Source organism: Corvus brachyrhynchos, unplaced genomic scaffold (assembly GCF_000691975.1).
Source record: "Corvus brachyrhynchos isolate BGI_N302 unplaced genomic scaffold, ASM69197v1 scaffold1097, whole genome shotgun sequence".
Taxonomy (NCBI): domain Eukaryota; kingdom Metazoa; phylum Chordata; class Aves; order Passeriformes; family Corvidae; genus Corvus; species Corvus brachyrhynchos.
Genome location: NW_008239003.1, coordinates 565,705 through 582,464, shown reverse-complemented (window position 1 = coordinate 582,464; position 16,760 = coordinate 565,705). Strand labels below are relative to the sequence as shown.

The 16,760-nt window shown below is 43.1% G+C and overlaps 1 protein-coding gene across 2 annotated transcripts in view; it reads right to left on the bottom strand.

Moving 5' to 3' along the window:
- Positions 1 to 16,700, bottom strand: part of ZCCHC7 (zinc finger CCHC-type containing 7) — an 86,581-nt gene extending 69,881 nt beyond the window's left edge. The window contains exons 1-4 of one of the 2 annotated variants that reach the window (XM_017739016.1): positions 16,348 to 16,700; positions 13,923 to 14,033; positions 11,799 to 12,191; positions 11,481 to 11,714 (exon numbers count right to left, since the gene is read on the bottom strand). In XM_017739016.1, the coding sequence (XP_017594505.1) occupies positions 11,481 to 11,714; positions 11,799 to 12,168 (604 nt within the window). In that variant the 5' untranslated portion in view covers positions 12,169 to 12,191; positions 13,923 to 14,033; positions 16,348 to 16,700. Of the gene's footprint in view, positions 1 to 11,480; positions 12,192 to 13,922; positions 14,034 to 16,347 lie in introns of both variants that reach the window. The other variant, XM_008637451.2, reaches the window with a different exon arrangement.
- Positions 16,701 to 16,760: the final 60 nt, after the last annotated feature.

The window sequence follows — 16,760 nt, the reverse complement described above, 5'->3', positions numbered from 1 at the left end:
TAAAAAATAAGAGCAAAAATAACACATTTCTGTCAGAGTTTACTCTAGAATTTGCCTCCTGGGTAGTGCATTTCTTCCCTTCAAAGGCTTAAATGGCCCGCAGCCTCTGCATGAGTCTCTGTGCTGTGCTGGTGATGCCCTGTGTTGTGGGATGTTAATTCTTGAGGTAACGCCATCCTCTGGGTTACCTGCACTACAACCCTGGTAAAGGGTAAAGGGTAAAACGTTACCTACCCTGCAGGGATTCCCTTACACTGCAGAGTCATCTCTGTTCAGGAATAAAAGGCCTCAGACAAATACTCTGCCCTTCTAAGACTGAGTTGGGCTTCTGCTTTTCCATACGTTTAAGAATGTGAGATCGTTGACACATCCAAGACCACTTGTGTTCAAAACCCAAGGCTGAGCTGGAATGGCTTTTGTCAGGAAACTCACCAGTTTAGTTTTACAAAGGTGTGAAATTTAGATGTCTTCATATTCACCCACTTTTGTCCTTAGGCACGACACTTTAGCAACCCACATACGCAATACGCCCTAAACATCACAAAACCTCAAATTTGCTGACACTGAACATCCTCAAGCAACATAATTCAGGAGATGCTCTCTAATCAGCCATGGAAAATAACTCACACCTGCAAAATGGCATTTAATAGCTCTTTTCTTTCTTCTTCTCTGGTGGGTTTTTTGTTTGGTTTTGTTATTTGTTATTGGGGTTTTTTTAAGTATGATAACCAATGTACATTTTAAGGCTACTACACAGCTGGCTGCTTTCCAGGCCTCACCATAGTTTTCAAAAAGCATGAATAATCTAAAAATATGACATTGTCAATATTCCAATTAAATAACAACCTGACAGTATCTTTCAAACTATCACATGTGCCACCAAAGGTATTACCTGCATAATTCCAAAGATGAGTTCCCTATTATTTGAAATTATGTCAGGGGATTACTTTGGGGACAGAGCAAAAAGGCCAAGGAGTGTAATTCAAACTCTCGAAGGTAGAATTATAGAGCTTTTGGCAAGGTGGGGAAAGGGCATTTAATGCACTTTGGATGATATTGTAACTCACTGGTAGAATTTGAAAGAGGTGAATATATTTTTAATCAGAAAAAGTAGAGAGAAAAAGAAGAGCACACTAGAGAAAACACAGCAACGTTTTTCCTCCTTCAGGATCAGAAATAAGTATTGGGATGGGGCAATAAGACTGACTGTGTCTCTGTGAGACACACAGAACCCAACAACAACTTCTACTACTCTTTCCTTTACCGGGATTGATGATTCATCTTCAAGCCCAAGGATGAAACATGGCAGTGTCAAAATGAAGAGAGCAATTATCCCAAGACCACACTTCAACAATAAAACATATTTCCTAAGAGAGATCTTGTGACTACACTAAAAAGACCAAGAAGTTTAACTTCTCCAATACAGAGCAGATATATGAGATATCAGTAATTTTTTTTTTTTAGTTTCCAAAATAACTTGTGCCAAAATCTATGTGAATTATTCTGTTACCAAAACTCCCAGACAAACAGAAGGAAAGTCAGACCTTACTATTAAAGGAAAAAGTAATCATTACGGTACTTTTTACAACTGGTAGTCAAGCAAAGATTTTTTCTGTTTCCTTCCAACTGATTTAGAGTTTTTAAAATAATCATCCCATATTTTAAGGAATCTCTCTCCAAAAAAACCAAAAAAAAACCAAAAAAAAAGGGGAGTGGGAGAGTCAAACCAATGAAGAAACGACAAATGTAATTTTAAACATTTAACATTCATGCAATTAGAGATACTACATATGCATAAGAGCAAAGATTTTGCTGTAAATAAATATATAGGGATGAGTTTTGTTAAATAAAAGTTGAGTGTACAGAGATGAAAGGCACATAGGTAGCATAATTGTTTCTGGAACGATACAGTGAAGTCTTATTTTGAAGATCTGTGTTTACACAGCAATTTGTGTAAATATTAAAGAAATTGCTCTATTAACTATGTATTAACTATTGACATAGGTCAATAGTAAGAACTTAGAATTTTTAGTGTGGGGCCGGGTCAAAACAGCCTGATACTGATTCCTTGATGTCATTTTGATTTTCTTAATTTTTGTTTTTTCTTTTCCTGGATAAGAATTGTTTGATGACTCTGATTTTTTATTTGTTTTGCACAGAATTGTGCCTCATGTAGCATTTTGTTTTATTGATAACCTTTGAAATTACAGTAACAAAGCTAAACGTTAGGAAACAAACTGAAAAGAACTCGCTGACTCTAAATCCCCCATTCAGGCTGGAAGAGCATTTCTTATACTTTTCTGTGTCCTTGAATGAAGTGACATTTAACAGTAGTTTTCATGTTTTCCTTGTGGATGGTAAGTATAACACTAAAAAATAAAACGACCAACTGGATATATTAAACCTCACCTGTGCATCCCACCTGCCCTGTTGTTCCCTTTGCATGCTTATATTCTCAGAGCAACTACATGAAAGAAGCAACACCTGAATGAACTGTTCTTGCATCGGAACATTTCCTGAAGCACTGACAAGGATTTTGGGGCATATTTTCCATTTCTGTCTATTTTTTGAGTGAGTGTCCTCCCTGTAAGACATAAACTAGAGTAGCAACATAAGAATATTGACTGAGAAATGGTCTCAGTCTTACTGATGGAAAAGAGATCAGGCATCTGCCAAACTAAAAAGAAATAAAGTCTCAATGAAGTTACTCCTAATAAATTTTCAGCTTCTCCTACAACACTAAAATAAAGTAGGACCAGAAGAATTTTCTTTTGTGAAAAATTCAGCTCCTAAAGAGCCTGCTTTCTCCTTCAAATTCTTGCAGATTTCAAGCTTCACAAAGCCACTCAGGATTAGTCAAGCTTTCAAATTTAAAATTCCATGTGCTCCTTCTAATTATTTGAGTTCACTGGCAAATTATTTTCAAATGTGCATTTTCATAAAAGGGAAAAGTGTTTTTCAGCTTTTGTCCCTTGGAGATTGCATGTGTGTGCCACAAATAAAAAAATTACATCACTGACATACGTCATAAACATGTCATTTGTGTTTAAAAACATAAAATCATATCACTGACACCTCAAAAACACATCATTTCTATTTTCAGGAATATTTTTGCTGTTGTTCTGCAAAAGAAGTATTTTTCTTCACTAGAAACGCATGGCTGGCCCTACAAAAGATTAAATTATATATAACTAAGTAACCCAGTGGTGGAAGGTGTCGTTGCCCACGGCAGGGAGATGGAACAAGATGGTTTTTAAGGTCCCTTCTGACCCAAAACAGCAGCCGCCAGCTCCCTGCTGCCTCCAGATGCCGTGACAGGGACTGATGGCCCCCAGCCCCTGGAGGCAGCAGCCTTTGGGGCCCATTCACCACGTCCTGTAAGAGAAACCACAGCGAAACACAAAAGACCGTGACCTTCAGCCACGACTAAACCACTCCATTTTTAGGGACATGACAAGAAAAATGGCACTGTTTCACCTGCACGAGGCTGCTCCCCAAAATGAAAAAAAAAAACCTTATTACAAAAATCTTGAGTGACTAAAGCTCAGATTTTTGGCTTCTTTTTTAACAAAAGGGTATGTTTTAAATACTTGGGTTTGCCATCTGAAAATCTAAGTCACACAAACACATACCACGGATGCACCATGTGAGACACACAAACACACACCACCAATGCCAACAAAATTATCCCTCTGTTCCAACTGCTGACATGGATTTCTTAAAGGGATCTCTTCTCTGCTCTTTATATGTCAAAACGAAGTTATAATAATTAAAAATCTAATGAGGAAATCCCCTCAGCACACACCCATTCAGCCTAAAGTATAAACAATGCCAACTTCGCCTGTGTCCTGGGGAGCCAGCCTGAGGGGACAGCTCAGTTTTGTGCTGGGCTCTCACTGGCTGCTGCCTCTGACACGGACTCCAGGGCTGAGAATGCTGCTGCCCCTCTCACGGATGTGTTATGGGACACCAGTGAAATTTCTGCTCAAAGTTGGCAACTTTCCCCCCTTTTGGTTTCTTTACCAAGATAGCCCATGGGAATATAATGCAGGTGGAAATGCCAAACCTTCACATACACACCTACAAATACACAAACAAGCACATACATGTGCCTGTGCTTACACGTGTGTGTGTACATCGCTGTACATGCTCATGGGGAGCAAACCCCCGCATCCGGAGCAGTGGCTGGAGCCCCCCTGGCTCCAGGGAGAATCCCCCAAGCTCTGCAGGTAAAGTTTTAAAAGCACAAGACACAGTTCCAGGCTTGGTGTCTTACCTTTGGGTAGCGTCAAGCCAGGAAGGGAAGTGCAGCATGAGGCAGGGACTGTCAGCACCGGGCTGTAACACACCCGCCGCCTCACTGCCCCCGCTCTAGCAGGGTAGAGCAAGCTCTGGTGTTTCACCATGCACAGAGAGTTTCAAAAAGAGACCGAAAAGAGCATCTGGCAGCTTCCCCCCACACTCCCCCCCTCACTGCCTGGCTGTTGAGGTTTTAAAGGAGTTGATGGAGGAAGATTTGTCCTGAGGATGCCTGGCTGTTCCTGGTGCCTCAGGGGCTCAGAGTAAGGACAGGCACACCACAGCCACCCCTGCAGCACAAAGCAAGACAGCAAAGTGCAGCAAAATCTGCCCGCTTAGGGCAAAGAGCTGCTTTTGCGACTGTCACTGGAATCTGCTGTCTCCAATGGGCCTCCTCAGGCTCTTTGAGGGCATTCCCCTCATCTACACTTCAAAGGTGTGAACAAAGGAACCCCAACCACCGCACCTTACACCTGAGGCTGTGCAAAGGCAGCAAAGGAACACACAGAACTGATACCAAACTGATGACAGAATACCAAACTGGTATTCACCCAACCAAACCGGTGCCAAGGCACATCAAACTGGTGACAGATACACCTCTGCCACTGGTTCTGCACACGTGGTTCTTGGTAGAGCATGGGAGACATGTTACTCTAGTGATCCACATCCACCAACAGAAGTCCAAGAATGGACAGAGAGCGTTGATTTTCTTCTTTCCTCATTGCTAATGATGTCATTGTCTGACAGGACATATTCTGGATAGCTGGGAATGTCACATATGATGTGAAATCAGAGACATTAGCAAAAGCTTTAGAGGAAAAGCAGTCAAACACCACAACCACGGAGAGGAAGGAGACTGAGCCTGGCAGGTGGGAAACCTTACCACTGCTAAAATTTTCCATGTAAAAAGGAACAGCTTAAATCCAAATTCCACAGTCATGCTGGTGGGAAATGCTGCAGTGAACTGGGGACCCTCAGCAGAGGAGCTGGAGTGTGCACCCCACTCACCAGCATGTCCCCTGCAATCACAACTCTCCCCTAGCAAAGGCCGCTGGATTAGGGTTGTTATATGTGGGATACAGTCACAGAAGACACACAGCACTCATCAGTATGAATTCTGGAAATACCAACTATATACATTAACCGCCCCTGCCATCACCCCATCACAGACATGGGTGTACTTGAACACGCACAAGTGCTGAGGAGCTAGTTCTGCATTTCCTCCAGATTTAAAGTGAAAGGAGTGACCACACACCCCTGCCTCATGATCAGCATTGCTGCAGTGGAATTGCAGGGTCAGATTTTTGTTGCCCTATACCTGGCACCTACACCTGGCTGCTAACCTCAAACTCTACTTTTTCCCTATGTCTTTTGCATCCAGTATATTCTCTACTGCACTTTTTAATTGCTTAAACACCTAGAACTTCTCCTTTGAAAGGATTAAATCAGTTTCCCATCAGTGTTCAAAAATTCAGTTGCAGGATGAGAATTTGCTATTGCCTGCAAGAAACCCAAAGAAACAGGGACAAAGAAGAAAGATCAAACTGATAACAGAAGAGGGGGGAGAAAATCCCTTTATAACTATCAACAGAACAGAGAAAAAAAAAGGTGAAAAAAGTGAAAAAAAGTCACACAGAATATATGACCATGTAAGCATGGGCACTCTTGCAGAAAACCTAGTCAGCAATCCCAAGCCAGAGGAAATTTAAATGAGAGCCAGGTCCACAGCAGTGACGGAATCTGAACAGATACAAGGGGCTGCTCAGGTTGCAGGTTGTGCTTAGCCTCAATCTCTTTGGATTTGCAAAAGAACTTTATTAGTTTTATTAATTTTTTTTCTTAAATAATCAAGAGATTCAAGTGTATCCACATTACACAGTGAGGAAGATTAAGATTTTTTTCTTTAATCAAAATATCCATATGCATGTTTTGTATCTTCCAAGGGGTAGGTGGATTCCCACTACTGATTCCCGCTCCAGGGTGCGTTCTGCTGCAGGAATTCATGCACAAACCACTCCTACCGCATTTCCATGACGGCAGAGTTCCAGCAAACACAAGTGAGAAGAAAACCCCTCAAATCACAGGAAAAGCCCCCAAATCACAGTGCTCAGCAGGGTGCAGTTCTGGGGGAAACAAGCCTATAAAGGGGTTCAGCAAGACATAACACAAACACACAAGGACTGGACTCCACATGCAGCGGCATAGCCTGCCACCGTCCCTCCCTCTAAGGGGAATCAAGGGCCAGCCCCACAAGCCTAGCTCTGCCGGGGAGGGGAAATGAGAGCAGGAGCTCTGTGCCAGTGTGGGACAGGCACAGCTGGCCAGGACACCAAGGACCACCAGCTCTCACCCTCCTCTGGAAGCACCTCTGTGCCCAGCCTCGCTGCAGGCAATGGATGGCACTGTCCCACATGCACGGCTGACCAGCCCACACAGACCTGGCTCCCAGCACAGGCTGCTTCTAAAAAAACTGATTTTAGAGCAAGACATCTTTTCTGTGTGCTTTTCCATCAGCTGGCCTGTGGGGCTCCTGTTGCCCACAGTGGGCCTCTCTGGAGGAGATGCCATGCTCCAGGCAGTGTCATGGGGGGCTGAGGCCACCCCTTGAGCGGGGACACGGCCACAGCCACCGCGTGTGGCCTCCAGAGCAGCAGCCTGCGACAGCCAGGCAAGCCACCACAAAGCTACAAGGGCATAAATCTCTGCTTTGGGCTTTTGGTGACACTGAAATCGGTACATGGATCGCACCAGGGAGTCCTGCTGCTTTTAAGAAACGCAGCACACACCTCTAGGTATGAATAACAAAAATATTTTGATTGTTAAAGAAATTTTCACCGAGAGACCTTTCCACTTCTGAAAGCAATTTTGTTTGAGATTTAATCCATTGATTCCATAATTTGGGTATCCAATAGGCAGAGGGAAATGTGACTCTTTACAGAGCTCTTTTCTGGCCTAGCAAAATGAAAAATTTATGGCAGTCATTTTTGTAGGAAAAAATAAGTTGTTGCTACAAATCACAAGACTCCAGAACAAAAACATACTGTATCATGCAAAGGTCACATTCAAAAGCAGCTGTCAGGGAAAAGAAGCAAAGCACAATTCATTGTATTTTGTTGTTATTTTAGAATTAAGCTTACACCTTTTCACCATTTAGAAATAAACTGAGGGATTTGAGTAATAGCACACAGAGGAAAGAAATACAGATGGTAGTCAGATTTTTGAGTAGTTTCTGCAGTGCCACAGAGTTAAGATAAATTTAAGTTCAATGTCTGGAAGAAGCCATTTTACAGACTGATAGTTCACAAAGGGTATTTCCTTTTTGATAGAGATAAAACAATAAGTCACATTTATTGGAGACTGCTGTCTCCATTCTGACTCCATAAGCTGCAGTTACTGCTACTAAATAGAAAACTCCTTCATATATGATTTTTCAGGGAAGAGGCAGAATTGAAATGCTTTCAAATTAATTTTCTTTTCCACCTTAGGCATATTTTTATGTTTTCATTCACTAAATGTTCAAACAATTCTTTTTTCTCTTTTTCATTTTACAAATATTCTTTGGATTCAAAAGCAGCCATACACCACAAACTTGCCAAGCCCAGAGTGAGATCATACTCACACCCAGCCTCCGAGAAAGGGACCAGGCGGATAAAGGATATAACAGGGAGAAGATAAATTGTTTTTTGTACCCCTTAGTGGGAAGGAGGGTTTTCACTAGCTACAACCTCCACTTACAAAGGAACAATACAAAAAAAAAAAAAAAAAAAAAAAAAGATTAGGATTGCAGCTATTCATGGGAGAAGAAATATGTTAAAAGGAAGGTTTTAATGAAGAAATGGATTAAAGACTTCCAACTACAGGAGATTAACGTTCTTATCATATAAACTCTTACTGTAAAGCAGAGAGAAGGGGTAGGAGGGGAGCACACTCCTCCAAAGACAGGAAAACTCTGACACTGAAAACGAATTCTCTGCATTAGTGCATGGCAGAGTTTGTAATGATTCCTTTTGCACATTTTATTATGGACTCTTAAACTTTAAAAAAAAAAGGGTGTAGATTATACCAAAGACCTAGTTTTGCTGAATTACCCATTTTTGAAATACCCTGTGAAGAAGGTAGGACCCATTAAACAGCAGCATCACCACTCAGTTTTCTGACAGTCACACCAGAACACCACCAGTGGCAGTGGGAACACAAAGGTACCTGGTCATGCCTTTCGGCAAGGAAACCAGGAATTTTACAGACATACAGGCCCAAATATGCTATGGCTTAGTGTGGTATTAGACAAGCAAAACCAAAAACTGAAAGGCACCTAAAGCCATAGGGAAGCAGGGCAGAGAAGAGAGGGAAGACTCCCATTTGGGTACGGAACACTGGTGCTCAAAGACTGGCCATAAACCTGCAGGATAGCAGCTGAGGACCAAAAAGTAAACCTTGATCTGCCACCACGACCCAGAGCTCACTTCCCACAGCAAAACATCTCTTTCCATCACAACAGATGCTGCTGGAGACTGGAGCTGGAAAGCTGCATAGGGGAAAGACTCTCTGTGAACTGCAGGCATCAGGACAGCATTATTTGTTTACAGGGAATATTAAAAATAATAACGGTGTTAGACAAGATCAGGTTGGCCAAGTGAGGTGTAGGGGAGTGAACAAAATAAGGAGATATGCTCAGTTCGTTTCCTTAAGGAGTTGTTTCTGATGCCATGGAAGCTCAGCATCTCTCTGCAGGGACTCAGACATGAAAACAGACTCATCAAATGACTGACAGAACCCGCTGCTCTCACAGTCAGAGGACTGTTCACGTTTCAGTTCCCTTTCTCACAGGAAGCAAACTGGACACTAGACACACCACAACACTGTCACGGGAGGTCTGTCCGATGTACAGTCACAGGCAGTTCCAGAAGAGAAGGGAAAGGCAAGGCTTCATGAGTTCTTACATGCTATGAGCATCCCTACTGACACCGCAGGCCCTAAAATCATAATTGACACATACAGTGTCGCCGCCAAAACACCTACCTCATTCTCTAGAAACCCTGAAAACAGAACTGTGCATGTGTCAAAACATTTTAAATGAACTAGCAGAGAATATCTCTGAGAGGATAATTTGCAAATACACATACATTTTAAACACATTTCTTTGAACTGAAAATTTTTATATTCATGCTTCAGCAGAGTCATTTATAGAATCCCAAAATCCCAGAATGGTTTTGGTTCCAAAGGGCCCCAAAGATCACCTTGTTCCAACCCCCTGCCATGGACAAGGAAACCTTCTGTTAGACAAGTTACATATTATAATCTATAGGATGAGAGGATACAAGCTCAATAAACAAATTACAGTTACTGTACATTAGGAAGATTTATGGCTTCTCTTCCCTACAGCTATTTTGATGCTATTTTGGTCTTTCATTACACACACATACCTACAACACAATTTATTCTAAATCTTTGCATGGGGATCACAGTGTGTACTAGAAAAGGAGCAGCTGAACCAAACTTTTGCTCACCAGAGCTACTTGAATTTCATCCACCAGAATCTGGAGGGGTTTGGAGAAGGCTCTGGCCTAATGTTGAGAATAAAACCAGAGTAGGAGAATAGCAGCGTATTTCTGACCTCATATGACTGTCTTTGATTTCCCACTAAAACTTCTCAAGAACTGTTTATATTGCCTACACTCCATGAAACAATTTTAGTTCTGAACAGTGTGACCCATTCATACAGGGCAGGGAAATTCTACCTCTGTTGACTGCTCTGTATGTGGCCTGCTTATTGCCAATAATCATGAACGGGTCTATGAATCAGAGCCATTACAATGTTTGTCACAAAAACGTGACATAGCTTAGCAAAAACTGCCCCCTGGTACCAAACTCCCACGTTGATTTTTAACAGGCCCCTCAGTCAGCACTGGCACACCTGCAAGGCAATTCTTAGAAACTTTAAAAAGATTTATAAGGAGGGAAAAACTACATGAATTCCAAACATGGTGCGCTTACCAGGGCTTCTGATGCAGTGACAGAATGCTTTACATAGAAGTCTGTTCAGCCACAGAGTGTGCTTAGCTATGCAAAAACACCCACAAGTCCAGCAGAAGGTTATCAAACATTTATGGTCCTGAAATACGTGTTTCACCAAAGAAGGCGAAGACTAACCCTCAGCTCTTCCCTCTCAAACAGCGCAGCAGCAGCATGTGAACAGCAGCACATGAACAGTAGCACTGTTTATAGACACTCAGACAAAAAACTCCACTGCTGTCAGCCTGCAGATCAGCATCACAGAATGCTCCATTTCATCCAAAACCTCCTCGCTTACATGTGCACCAAATAAAGTTATGGCATACATTGTTTTTTAACTTCTTTTAAAGTATGGTCTATTTTACCTTATTTATAAACTTCCCTTCTTTATTTCTTTCTCCAGCCTTTGTCTGGGCCATGGTTTCCCTCAGCCTGGCAGAGGGACGCTGTTCTCAGTAATGGCCTTTGTGCTTCAGGAAACTAGTGAGCAGCTAGAAAAAATCCTGGCTGATCATCCAGCAGAGTTTTCAGCTGATGGTGACACAGTGTATATTACACACAATGGTTATTACAAACACCTGCCTAAGCTCTGTCCCACTAACCACCACGTTTATGGACTTCCTTTGCTGTAATGTGGAAGAATGTTTTCGAAACACTAAAATGTTAGACTTTAGTGGTTGGGGAGAAGCCTCTCTGAATTCTTCAGTGCAGAATCCACATGAGAACAGTCAGTCAACTTCAGATCAACAGCCCACACTGTTAAGAGTCATGATGGGGCAGTCAGCTCATGAACTCAGGCAGGGGAAATGCTCAGGTCTCCCCTCCGCCCCTTGCCTCCTTCCAGTTACAGCTCATCCCTGTCCTGAGTTGAAAGGTCTCTGGTCTGGCACACAGCAACTTATTATATGCTCTCAGGAATATGAAGTACATGGCAAAGTTGAAAAGTTCACAAATCACTCAGATATTACTTCTAAATGTCTACCTGAAAAAATGCTGTTTTTCCTTCCATATGTCATGCTACTGAAATAAAGGTATTGAAATGGTACAAATAATGGCCATTTCATTTACTACAGCTTTGCATCCATTGCCAAGCACTACCAACATCAGTATCATTGCAGACAAATTGTTGCCCAAGTACAAGAACAAACAAGCCAATAAAAGGCACTAACCTTCACTGACAGGAGTGGCACAGCCCTCAAGGTTCAACATGATGTCTCCATCCTTGTCATCAGCGCCAGCTCCCAAAAGCATCCAGCTTTCGACGTTATCACTGTCAGAGATCAAGCTCTCCTCCTCCGAGCTGTTGTCTATTACCAACACATCATGGATGGCTTGAGGTCCAGCAGAACAGACAGGGGTAGGCCTCCCACTAGTGCTGTTTCTCTGCCTTGGTGTGCCCACATCTGATTCAGGGGGACACAGGACATTACATCCAGCAGCTTTGGTGTGATTTGGTGTGGAGGATACCATGTGGATGTGTGTTTTACCTTGAGTTGAAGAGCATCTTGACCTCTTTGCCTTGCTTTTGTAGATGCTGTCTTCATCTGGTGTATCAGACAGGATGATGATCTCGGGCTCATCTGAAAGTTGAGTACCACCACCAGTGAATTCAGTGAGCTTCTCATCTTCATCCTGTTTCTCAGTTAGACCTGAACTATGACCCATGACTTCTGCAACACCAGCTTCTTCATCCATTTCCAGTGTACTGATTTCTCCAAGATCCTGGGAATAGTGGATCTGGCTATAGAGATGAAACTCCACCTCACTATCAACACTCTGCTCACTGGATGACTCCTCAGGATATAGCTCATCTTCATATACTTCAGTATTCTCAGAACCATCATACCCGGCAAACATTCTGGAAAGTGAGGAGTCTGCGTCTACAAAAAAATCAAATGGCTATATCAGAATGGTCACATGTCCAAAATAAACCTTCAAATGATACCTTTGGTCCTCTTGAAATTGCTCAGGTGAGTCACAGAGCTCTGCACACAGAACATCAAACTGAGCAGATTTAACAGCTATCTGTGCTCAGATGTGGAAAGGCAAAAGCTACTTAAGGATGCATTTGCATTAACCGTAACTACTACTTCAGCTCCACTACTTTGGCTTCTGAAAGTGGCATTTACTGAGTTCTCCACTCCCACATGAGGGAGGTCATCCGGATGCTCACAGGCCACACCTGGAGTGCTGTGTACACCTTGGGCTCTCCAGTACTGGAGCAAGTACAGCAAAGGGCCACGGAAACCATTAAGGGACTGGAGCATCTACTGTAGTAGGTCAGAGTGGGACTGCTACTCCACTGGAAGGTAAAGCTCAGGGGGATTTATCCATGCATTTATCCATGCTCACAAACACCTGGCAGGCGGAGTAAAGAAGACAGAACCACCACAGCAGCGCCCAGCAAGAACTTGGAAGGGAATGGACACAAAATAACAAAATACAGGGAATTCCACTTAAATGTAACTCCGTTGCTCAGAAAGGCTGTGGAGCCTCCATTCTTGAGGACCTTCAAACCTCAGCTAGACACAACCCTGAGCAAGTGGCTCCAGGTGACTCTGCTTTAAGTCAGGGCTGAAATTGCCAGAGGCTCCTTCTTGACTCAGCTGTCCTGTGATCCCAGCCCAAGGGTGAGTGTGTTCAGAGCTCACAGCCTGCTCCCTGGCAAGACAGGTAATACAGGGATGTTCTAAAGTCACCCTGCCTCCTTGAGAGACTACCTCACTTGGTGTACACGACCATATGATGCATGGAGTATAGGAAACTGAACACTTCCTCTGAAAGTCTGTCTCTGTTTCTGAGTTACAGTTACTCCCATGGAAGTCATCAAGCTTTTTTAGACCTGAAAACTGCCAGATGGAGTTCAGCTTTTTGGCTGTGGAAGAAGAATGTCATGGTACTGTTTAAATGCACTTAGTCACACACACATACAAAAATTCAGATTTGTGAGCTTTGTACAGAGGTAATTTGCATCATGATGGTATTTAAAGAAAACAAAGGATCTTATTATGAAGGTTCTCCTCTCTCATCCAGGTTCCTACATAAACATAACACCTAATATGCTAAATATATGAAAGAACAAGGTGGTAATAGACACAATAAACCTATTTTACACCACTATCTAGCTTTAGATGCTGTAGGAAGAAAAAGTAAAACAATGGCACCTGAATGGTTGCAGTTAGAAAAACACCTGACAGACCAAATGAAGGCCCCAAACTTCAACGTTTTTCTCAACTTCACCCAGGGTCCCTGTTTCAAACAGGTTGCAGCCTCTTCCTATCCACACAGTGAGAACAGAGCTCCAATCAAGCACATTCACAATATTAACATGTGGTCATGAGGTGTGAGAAGAGACCTTCAGTAATGTAGGAAATTAATAAATCCTCCTGAAGATGTTGCGTTTTTAGTGATACTCCGAAAGCCAACTGAATCCAAGTACTCCTTCCTTCCCTTCTGTCACCCAGTGGATAAAGTCACACACATAAGCAGTGACCACTGCTAAGAACTTGCAGCTGAACAACACTGAAGCCTTTCAAGCGTCCAGGGAGCTGACTCATGGACACTTCAAAGTGCAGGCAACAGCACAAACAGCCAGCAAGCACTACACTCACTTTGAGCTATCCTTCTCAGAAGGTCAAACAACAGCTCCTCCTCCTCTCAGGTCCACACGTGACTGGGATAATGAAGGGCTCTTCCTCTTGCTCAGCATGTACACCAGGCCACTGGGAAACAAGATACAACATGAGCATCACAACAGAATCTGAAGACATATTGGTCACCATTCTCACACTCAGTCCACAGCTTTGCCTTTCCTCTTGAGGAAAGAGAAACAGCCATGTCAGGTACCTGACATCAAAGCAGACACAAACACAGCCTCTAGGAAAGGGAAGAGGAGCTCGACAAAGTCTTGCTTTGTTTTTCAGATTGTCAAGTGGAAGCAGTCTCTCACTGAGTTCATACAGATAACTCAGAGAAAGACCTGACTGCAACTTCAGATTTCCTTTTGCCAGTGAAAAGTTTAGGCTATGGGCAAACATTCTTTTCCATAGAATCATAGAAAGGTTTCAGCTGGAAAAGACTGCTAGGGTCACTGTTCTCTCAGCTGTGTTCACCTCTAAGTGCCACATCTATCTCACTTCCAGCTGGACTATCATAAAGACACTCTTCACATCTGAGTGTGAAAAACACATGAAAAATATTAGTCCTGCAAAGACTACCTGATTTGATAGGCTGCAGGGAGCAACAACACACCAACACATCCTACTTTGGAATTAGATTACCTTACTTTAAAAAAACCCCAAACTTCAAACCCCTGGCAATGGTAGAACTCCATCCCTTTATCAAGAGGAATCCCACTCCTACCTGAACCCAGAGCACAGCCTTCCTCAAAGGCACCTGAATGCCTTTCAGGGAGCCCCTAAGTAAGGACAGTTCAAGTAAAGGGCTACCAATGTTAAAATTTAAAAAATCACAGACATCTGAGTTTCTTTTAACCATTTCCAAACAAAACTGCAAATGACTGCAGTTGTCAATGACAGGGATAATCTTCAAACCCTGCTTGCCAGCATTTTTCATCTGGCCCATTAGAAACCTGACATCCCACATGTGATGCAGCAGCAGGAGTGGCAGCAGCACCAGGCAGTCAGAAGGGAGGTGCCACTGGCAACTCAAAACAGAGAGTAAGAGCAAGGCCAACAAACAAGAAATAACAAACAAGTTAATCAGAAGACCTCAGCCAAAATCCCAAAGAGGGTTTGGGATGCTCAGGTCTCACCCATCTGCAGAAGGGACTTTGCAGTAAGAAGCTCAGGGCAGTCCTTCCCATGTCATTCCTGTTCACCTACCTCGACTCTCCCTGTCAGCCCCTCCTTTCCACTGCTTAACTCCAGCACCTCTGCTGCTCTTACTTTCTCAGCTTCTAACAGATTCCAGAGCTCATTGTGCTTAACTTCAAATACTGAGATATCTTAAAAATTTCAAATGAAAACTAAAATACAGAGATTACTTCTTCCATTGCATATGACTTTCCACACAAGTGTCCTGTTCCCATCACAAATCATCTGTGAATTCCAAATATCTCCTTATTTATCTCATTCTCTGCTTGATCTCTGCAGCCAATCAACCCTATTTGATAAAGGCTGCATTGAGAATAGAGCACCAAACAGGCTCTCTACTGCCTTGGAAGGCAAAGACAAAACACAACCCTACTGTTAGGCTGTTATAGATAGAAAAACAAAACGAAAAAGAAAGCTGTTTCAAGAGAATTACCATACTATCTTTCAGAACAGAGGGTCAGACATCAGGACAGCAGCAGCTACACTTTTTGTCAGCTTTAAATTTAGTTCTATTTTTGATACATAAACTGCCTGGCGCTTCAGACTGCTGAGACACTGCAAGGGCACAGACAGTATGAAACTGACAAAGAACTTAAATGTTCCAGAGCCTGTGAATGAAATATTTCATTTCAGCTGCTGTAGCTGCTTTTGCACCCTGCATTGCCTGGATTCTATGAGAAAATTATCATTACGAAGCTCATGACTGAAATGAAAATCACATCTGGAAGGTATGAAAATGTCAAACCTAAATGTATTTATAAAAAACCTACCCAAAGACATATTTATTATCAGAAACCAGTGTCAGGAGACTGTTTTCCTTCCCCTGCTCTGTTTCTGTACCCAATATGATTCCAACCTGGCTGTGCCTCACAGGGGCAACCACGCGGTTCTCAGAGCTGGTGAGAAAGGCACAACCTGCATCCTCTGCTCTGGGTGAGACATGCAGCTGTCAGTGAATCTGGAGTGGAGAAGCCCTTGCAGTAACATCAAAAAGTATCAGGAGGTGGGTTGGGAGCAGCCTCTGCCCTCATTTTCCATGATCTAATGCTGATTTTTGGCTAAATGCTGAGATGCAAACCCCATCCTTGTCCCATTTGCTGTTTGAGGACACACAACTGTTCTGGACTTTCTTTAACTGAAGTGCAAAGAGAGAGGAAAAGCTTTGGAGAAGAGGTCAACATTTTTCTAGTGGCAGCTATACCTTCAGGAGATCACAGGAATATCTCTTCCACACCTGAACCCTGGAAAATAACAACACATTTCAAGTTTACTTCAAGCCTTTCAGAAGATTTTTTCTTCCCACAGCTATTTTATGAATCATGTTTAAGAGTAACAGAGATTTTGATTTTGCTTGGATCCTAGGGCTGGATGTTGTCTGGCGAGTGGGAACAAATCAGGAATGGAGATCCCGGGAGAAAGGGATGCACACCCCGACCACCGGTGGAGGCCGAGAGAGTACGCGGAGCGCGGGTCCGGGCACACGCAGGGCCGTGCGGGTACCGACCCCTCCTCCGGAACTCCTGGGCCGCTGGGGCTTGTTCCAGGGGCTGGCGTAGGGACCGGGACACGCCGCAACCGGAGGCTGGGCCAGGATCACGGACACCGGGGACGGAC